Source organism: Montipora capricornis, chromosome 6 (assembly GCF_036669925.1).
Source record: "Montipora capricornis isolate CH-2021 chromosome 6, ASM3666992v2, whole genome shotgun sequence".
NCBI lineage: Eukaryota > Metazoa > Cnidaria > Anthozoa > Scleractinia > Acroporidae > Montipora > Montipora capricornis.
Window position 1 is genome coordinate 28,066,735 of NC_090888.1, and position 8,656 is coordinate 28,075,390.

General features: G+C 41.7%; 1 protein-coding gene and 1 pseudogene across 3 annotated transcripts in view; both read right to left on the reverse strand.

The window, feature by feature from the left end:
• Positions 1-429: 429 nt before the first annotated feature.
• On the reverse strand, positions 430-1,929 carry LOC138051904 (uncharacterized; annotated as a pseudogene).
• A 300-nt stretch (positions 1,930-2,229) lies between these two features.
• LOC138051902 (monocarboxylate transporter 2-like) overlaps positions 2,230-8,656 on the reverse strand; it is a 9,691-nt gene continuing 3,264 nt past the window's right edge. Inside the window, exons 2-5 of one of the 3 annotated variants that reach the window (XM_068898200.1) lie at positions 7,078-7,406; positions 4,681-5,456; positions 3,302-3,671; positions 2,230-2,397 (exon numbers count right to left, since the gene is read on the reverse strand). In XM_068898200.1, the coding sequence (XP_068754301.1) occupies positions 2,240-2,397; positions 3,302-3,671; positions 4,681-5,456; positions 7,078-7,234 (1,461 nt within the window). In that variant the 5' untranslated portion in view covers positions 7,235-7,406 and the 3' untranslated portion in view covers positions 2,230-2,239. Of the gene's footprint in view, positions 2,398-3,301; positions 3,672-4,680; positions 5,457-7,077; positions 7,513-8,656 lie in introns of all 3 variants that reach the window. The other 2 variants (XM_068898199.1, XM_068898201.1) reach the window with 2 other exon arrangements.

The window sequence follows — 8,656 nt, forward strand, 5'->3', positions numbered from 1 at the left end:
TTTAACTTAACTTTGTTGTTCAGATTTGTACTCAAGTTTATTAATAAAGATGGTATGGTTTACTAAGAAAGACTACAAAATAACATTTTCTTCTGGACCATTTATTTTTTATGGGGTGGTGAAGCATGCCAAGAAAATTAAGGCTGCAAGGGGTGGGGGCATCAGAAAAATTTGCTGTGTAAGGGGGAAGGCACTTAAAATAAGCACTTCTAAGCGCTGAAGTATGCAGTGAAGTGCAAAATTTCTACCAGAATTCATGGGAAAGCAAGGCCCTGGACCCCCTGCTTTGTCATGTGCCAAATAGCATGAATGTAACTCTACCAACTATTTTGTTGCAAATACATATTACCTCACTAACAATCACATCTCACCAATACAGTTAATTGGTGTACAGTACCAGCATTGTATTGTCGTCACACTTTAAGGTCTGAGAAGGAGGAAAGTTCCAGGAAGTTAAAAAAAAAAACAATTTAGAATTTTAAAAACATGTTTTGGCAGATTTTAGCTGATATCTTTTTAGTTTCATCTTGATAGAGGTTATGATATTTACATGTATAGCATGAAGGGGTCATGTCAAAAATTTAGTCTTGCACATGGGGAGCAGGGTATCTTATATCATATACATCACATCTATCAAATATTTCACCACCCTTTCTCCTATAATATACCCCATCAGGAATGAATGATCCCTTACATCCCTTTACCCAGGTGCTGAGGCCTGGCCTTTCATCTTCAGGTAATCACACTTACTGGTGTTTAGAGAGTAAATTATTTAAGAGCCATTGACTGCACAGTCCAATAATGTGTTGTATAACTCTAAACCTTCTCTCCAACTGCGAGGCCTCTGTAAGTCACAAGTGGTGGTAACATACTGGAAATACTCCTGATAGTCATTTCTATCGGATCGTTCTACTAACTGCACTCTGGCATATTGTAGCTCATCGTTGGGAACATGTGCTATCAAATTAGTAGCCCCACCATGAATCTCGGGTAAGTATTATAAGGAATCTGGTCGTCCAGACACAGTATCATGTCTTGACTTGCGGATGTAATGTGTGTTCCAATGGTCTTTTAGCTGCTCAATATCCTCCTGAAGTAACTCTGCAAAGCAGAACCACAAACACTCTGATTCTAGTTCACTAGCTGGATTAAAAGTTCCTTGGTGTTCTAAATCTTTAAAGAAATTTATCCACCAGTTTGTTCTGCTTCTTCTGAAGTACGACCACCATGCCTCTGATCTCTGATTTCTGGGAGATGGTACGTAACGATGACTGTTTAAATCATCTCGAAAAAACTGTGTATGGAAGCCATTAAGCCATTTTCAGTCCCCAAGTCTGTAATCAGTTTCTGAGGACATCCACCTTGGTGTTCAACTGCATCAAGATAATAGGTCGCAATATTATGCGGCCAGTTGTTTGATCGCGTTCCATATAGCCATAATACCTTTCTACTCCATCCATCGATGCAGGCGTGAATTGGAAAGCCGAAAGGTTTGAGTTTGTCGTACCCATCGCAGTGCCATGTATCATTTGGCCCATTGTTCCTGTAGGCCCTTCTACGAAGGCGGTGCGTCCTTCTTTCCTCTGTTCCTTCGGGGTCCAATTCTTTAAGTAAGGCTTCTACAGTATAGCGTGGAACACCAACACCTTGCATCTTCTGGGTGTGCCAAACATGCCTGTAGCCTCCCATGCAGTCAGGTCCATCTAATAAACTTCTGATCTTGTCTCGAACTGAACCCACATCGTACTCCATATATAGTCTTTTTAAACCGTATTCTTTCAAGCGCCTTTTCAGCGTAGCTATACTCATTCTAACACCATGGTCTTTATCCAGGAGAGCAAGTATTTCATCATAAGTAAAGCCTTTGTTAAAATAATCGCGAATCGTAACCTCCTCGCTATCTCCGTTCGCCATTTTGTGTGTTGTGTGACTGGCCCAGCCTTGTTCCCATGGTCTCTCTTGGCGTAAAACGAACGCAACTGTTGTCACTTCCGCTCTATAATTTTAACTTCCGCCGTTACTTTTCACAATTTTTTGCTGTAGCTTTCACGAACTTTTGCCGTGGCGTTCACAAACTTTTGCCGTGGCGTTCACAAACTTTTGCTGTGGTTGTTTTAAAAATCAGTTTGCTCACCTAAAACTTAAGTCAGCGAACTTAAGTTACTGTTGACGCTACATTTATAAACTTGATACTTTTGCCGTGATACTTGTGGGCCACCGTAAAAACCTGACCGAAGAATCACACGTTTTGAGCTTCCCTATTTTGTAACTCCGCTGATCGAGCTTCTTCCTTTTTGAGCCATACAAGAGCAACGGGAAGGATTCCCGCGCACAGCATCAAAATTCCCGCAACTCTAAAGGACCAACTGTAGCCATCAAGCTGGTCAGCAAGGAATCCTGTAAAATTGGCAAAAAGTTCACTTTTACAAGCCTTGCTAATACCTGACTTTGAGAACACTAAATACATACAATCAGGTGAGTCTAGGACAAGAGTACGCCTTTAAACAAATGAAGGGGTTAGTTTGTATAGAAAATGCGGTCCTGCGTCGGTGGGAGAGTAAGACACGAAACTTTGATTTTATCAAGAGTTGATAAAGGTCGAATTACCGCAGCAAAAAATTGCTCTGACGGAGGGATAAGGCTCGAAACGACAGCCATTTTATTTTTTTCACGGTGTTGATTCGTCTTACTTAGAACATCACCGCTGGACAAAAGTGACGTAGGCTCTAAGGCCGAGATTGGAGCCTTTCTAAATACCGAAATATTCGCAGTCTTATTGAAAGTCTATATTCGGTACTTTTGTAAAACCACCTTTGTTTTACTTCCCGGGTGCGAACCAGCCAGAGTTCATTATTCGATGCTGACACAGAGAATCTCACTCTCTGGGGACAAAGCTGTCAAGTTGGTACTCATCAATTATCTCTTGCTTGAGAGTTATAACTTCCATTGGACAACGTTACACCGCACGTTTGATAGCCTCGGAATATTAACACATATTCTATCGTGGAAGGACGGTGTGGCAGTGATTATTTTAGCGCTCCAAACTCCCAACCCCAAGATCGAAGGTTCGAGGCCTAGACCTTTCAATGAGTTGTTTTCTGTACAAGAAACGTCTTCTACACTTCCCCACCTACCGCAGTTGTATCAGTGGTTAGCGGCGACATACTTCGGGGCGTAACCCTGCGATGGACTAGCATGCAGTCCGTTGGGGAAGTAGCAATGCTCTCAGTTAATTGCTGGTCATTTATACTGAAAGCGGAAGGCACTAAATAGGAAACTAAAGGTGCTACAGACTGCTTACCTGCCAGAGGAGGTCCTCCCGCAATTCCTAGGGAGATTAAACTGCTCCCGAGTCCGATCGCGGCCGCTCTGTACTTCTCATCCACCGAAAACATGAGTAAGGTGTTCATGGTTGTAACAATAATGCCATCACCAACTCCATAAATTATAGCAAACATAAGAATTCCTTTGTAGCCTTTTATTATAGGAAGCCCAGTTGTTATGAATCCCACAAGCAAGACACCAAACTGATAAACAAACGTTGGATTTACCCAGGAAATGTCGCATAATCTTCCGGTGACGAAGCGCGCCACTGAAGAAGTTAAACCAATAAAAATAAAAAGCTTGGATGCTGAATCAGCCGAAATGCCAAGTTCAAGGCAGTGCTTGACCTGGGAAGAGTTAAAGGAATGAGTGATAAAGAGCTCTTTTAACAAGCACCGGGATAGGCCCAAGCTGCGTACCCTAGAAGCTACTTTAGTCGCTGGCTTACGTTAGTTAAGTCGGTACAATCATTGGCTCGGCTTAGGGTGCCTCACAGCTGTCCAAAGTACCAGGCCGATGACTTCTTAGTCTCCTAATCGCAGCCGTTCTTTGTGTGGTCGCGGAGCGTTGCGTGACTACACAAAGAACGGCTGCGTAGGAGACTAATGACTTCTAAGAGAAAACAAACAATCGCTTGGCAAGCGGAAATTTTTGCAGACAACAACTTCTCTTCTGTGTCAAAAAAATATAAAAAAGGCCTTTACTGTGTTTTCTTTTGTAAGGAGGCACACAGGGTAGTGATAAGAGCAAACCAAGAAATACATGTAGCAACAAGTAATCAATGGCCGCTCGTGCTTTTAGTTAGTTTTTTCGTGCTCTTGTCACTGCCTTGTATTCTATAACATAAAGTAGCGGTGCAAAAGCCATTTTAATTGTTAGTGCAATCGTCATCTACATGAAGACCAATGATTTTTGAGTCAATGAGTCAATGAGACTCACAGTCAATATAGCAATTTATTAAGCCTAAGCCCTCGTTTCAGTGATTAGGCCTAAGCACTCTCTGAAATGTTAGCTTTCATTTTATGGGTTAGGGTAACTCCACTAACTCATTGACTGATTGACTCATAAATACTTGATACTCCATCTACATATATGCTCCATGCAGTTTTAACGTGAGCGTCAGAGTACCACAAGCACAGTGCAATTATGAGAAGCGGTGCCGAGTTTTTCCGCGTTTGACGGCAGCACGCAATCGGTTTTGCGGCTTGGGCTTTTGGTAGGTTTAGAGAGAATGATTTTTATCTAATCGCAAGCCGAGCAGAGAGTCTGAAACTCAACTGCCAACCGCTGTGTGGTACTATCAGTGGCTCAGTTATCAGTTATAAGTAAGAAGGGAACGAAACAACAAGAACTCACCAAATGCAGCTGTGGTGTGAAATGCCCAAAGCACATTAACAGGAAACTCGCTATTAAGATGGAAAAACGAGGAAACTTGAACACTGAAAAATCTAGGAGCTTGCTTGTTTCCTCTTTGATTCCTTCCTTGGAAAAAGAAACTGATGATAACGAAGGAGTTTTTAGCACGCTGGGACTAGGCGAGTCCCAACTCTTCTTAGCGCAAACTTTATGGTCGTTACCCTCAAAGCCTAGGCTGTCTTTGCTGTTACAGAGTACATTTTCAGAGTTCTTTGTGGTGGGTTCATTTGAAGTGGAACAGAAGTTATCAGATTCTAATCTGATTGCTTGATTTGTGCTCTCGTTTTCATCACTTAACGGTTCACTGAATGAGGCGCTCAGAATGCAACCAAAACATATGAATGCAATTATGATCCTGAATGCACCACGCCAACCAACCAAATCTACCAGCGACTGGAGAATGGGACCGAAGATAAGGACACCAGAACTTTCACCGACTGAAACGATCCCTACCGCTAATGCTTGGTTTTTTCGAAAGTTCTTGGCGGTGATGAGGAGAGAGGCCAAGTAAATAAAGGATACGCCCAAACCGTATAAAAAACTGTATGTAAAATACATCAAGGCGAGACTACTTGAATACGATGATATAAGCAAACTCAAGACGCATAAGACACCCCCAGTGAAGGCAGTGAGGCGACATCCAATTGATTTGCTCAGAATTGACGCCAAAGGACTGAGTAAATATGACAAGGCAATTGCGAGGGATCCAATCCAAACTGAAAACACGAACAATGAGGTGGATAAGAACAGCATCAAACTAACTCTTATTTTTATTGCACCTTTCACCGCCATACGTACGCTGAAGTTCAAATTTCATTCACAGGTTTCGCTTCTTCACAAACACCACTGTTGTCGAGAAACTAGTTATGCAAACTGATTTAGCTTCTTTGTAAGTTTAGTCAGGCTCCCAGCCCGCGTACGGTAGAGATTGGAAACTCTTTCAAAACACTATTTTGAGCGAGATTGTTTACCGGTAATAGAAAGTGACGACCGATAGGCTGTCTATCAGTGAGCTTGAATCATTCTGTGAGTTCATTATCAGAAAACAGTTCTGACACTATATAGCTGACATGGGTCGAAGGCTGGCCGCAACCTACGTTGTGATTGCCAGATTTCGGTTTCTGTATTGAACAGTCTGCTAACTCAATCGCCGCAAATATGATTAGCGACAGTAAAAGAAGGAAGAGAAAGTTAAACAGCTATGAAACTAACAAAAGCCAAGTGAAATTACGTTTCTTTAACTGTGTAATGGACATGAAATGAACGCTAAATTAAGCAGTTCCCAGCAAGCATGAAAAAAAATCCAGGCTTGAAGAATTAATGGTACTCAAACCAATGAAACTGCCTTATCAACTGAGCTATACCCTGCCAGATGGTAGCTACATACTAGGGGGTTCAAGTTATATCCTTTACGGTTAAATGATGGAACATATGCAACATAAGTAATGGGACATGAAATGAAAAGTGAATAAAGTCCCTCACATACTGTTGTAGATTCAAGTCATCGTCATTACCTTCTTTAATTTCTCAAAACACTAGCTGGACAACCTTTGAGTCTGAACATACAAGAACATGGAAAGAAAAAGGGAATGGTCAATCTGTGAGCCAGCGAGCCATGCGGGAAACATTAATTAATTCAGTTCTATTAGGCTTAGATTCAGAAATTTAGGCTACAATCTTAGACAAATTAAATGGAAAATTGTCACCAATCCTTCTCCCAAAATCAGTGATGTGGAAATGGCGCGTTTTGGCCGTCACACGGCTTCATCATTGATTTTGGGTGAAGTTTAATCTGTCCAAGATTGTACATTAAGTCTAAATTGAACCTAAACAAGGTTTAGGTATCAGCGCTAGCATTAGCTCATCACTCCCATGGCTCGCACTGTGTCCTATCTCAAGGAAAAACGTTCATTCCTCGTTCCGGATTCATAATCTTCTTAATAAATGGGCTAAAAACTCAGAACGTAATAAACACAGTAGGCGCATGACCATTCTTCGGTCATGCGACTACTATGTAACCACACATATCCATTCAAACTGATGAAAGTTGAGCATTTTAACCAAATATTTACTTTTTCAATTGATCACGAATGATTTTTAACTTTTTTTAGTATTATTTAGGATGTTTATTACAACGAGTATCCAACAACATTTTTGGCAAAGATTTGGTTTCTCGACCAGATTTTGCAGTGTGAAGACTTACCATGATTATTTCATTTTGCCCGCAAGAAAGAATACCTTTTTTCTAAATTTTATGAAGCGCGTGATTACATAACACTGAAGTATTATCTAAAAACTGGGATATTGGAATATAGAAACCAATGACCTCTCTCTTACCAGTTTCCTCTCTGCCATGTCCAAATTCATTCATAAGTTCAGCCAACAAAACACCAAAGCTCATGAAAAACCCAACACTGGTTGCAACATAAAAAGAAGCGCATATGGTTGCCAACCACGACCATTTACTATCAGGGCTATGTCTCGTCCTGCACATTTGAATTCCTGGCTTGATTTTTTCCAATAGTGAAGGAAAAGCTCTATTCAGTTTTTAAAAGGAACCAAGGCCTTTTTTTACAGAGACGGAGCCATCGGTTGTTGTTCAGTGATGCCGACTTTTACAATAACACGAGCTGTCCTTCAGTTCGGAGTCTATTGCCATATGTCAACTGTCAACAGACAAAAGCACTTTCACTAACGTCACGCAAACGTTCAAGGAACATTTTTAAGGGCAAAGCAGCTCTAGTTTTTAGACGAACACACTTCGTGAGACGTCTGCAACAAGATAAAGAAGGGGTTATGCCATTTATAGAAGACCTCTGGAAAAGGGCTTTCCTGTTAGCAGAGGTCTCTTTTCTTTTTCGTTCGCTGGGCTGACGAGTACGGGAAAAGAGACCTCTGCGGCCATGGGTCGAAACTCACTGTGTTCGGCTGTGTTGAGCATGCGTGGCGGTTACTTAGTGACCGAATCTCACCGAATCCTCACATGATACTTCATGTTGTGTGGCCCCACTTAATAACAGCGGAATTACGGGATCATGCAAATTGTTGTCGGATTGCGTGACTCGCAGCAAAGGCGTAGATCGGAGACCTTGGATCAAGTAATTGCAAAAATCTGCCGAAATCACGAAACAACATGACCAAATTCAACTTCAGCAGATTTATCAGAAAAAGCCGACAAGTGAGTCCCGGACCACGAGGTAGCCGTAATAAGGGAAAGATTCTCTCCCCAATCCCCTCTCGTCGCGCCAGCTACGCAGGCTATTGTGCCGTTTCCGGTCACTGTGCACTTCCGTCACCAGTTATTATGATTAATATCGAACTAGTCACATGATGCTTGTTTCCTCCCTTTCCTCTTCTTTCACTCGGCACTTCGAAGCTTCGGAGCGGGAATGCTGGTCGTCTCTCTTAGGAGTGTAAATTGCGGATTTTGGTCTTACTTGGGCCGTTCTGGGCAAAACGCCATCGTACTAACGTCGACTACAAACCGTGAGTTGTTCTTCAGTATATCATGCAATAGCCTGAAAACCAGTTCTTAATGTTAAAAAACGTTCCTAAGTATATGAGTTAGAGCGCCTTTCGTATGACCTTGAAAAAGTGTTCGCAATTTGTTTCACGGACCAATCTTTGGCAAGATTAAAACAAAGCTTCTCCTTATTCCCGCCAAGGAAACTCCTCATATGGGTAGTAAACAGTTTTATTGCCCAATCACGTTACTGCATTTCAAATGACGTCAAAGCGAAATGCCCGATTGCTTTCCAAAAAGTTCCATGGGGAGATGACAGTTGTTTGCATCCGCGTTCGCTAAGTCAATGAACATTTGCGCTCGTTTGTTTTTGTTCGATAAGCCAATCAAATGTTTTGCATTTTTCTTTCATTCTGTTATTACGTTTATTTTCCAAGGTCATACGAAAGTCGC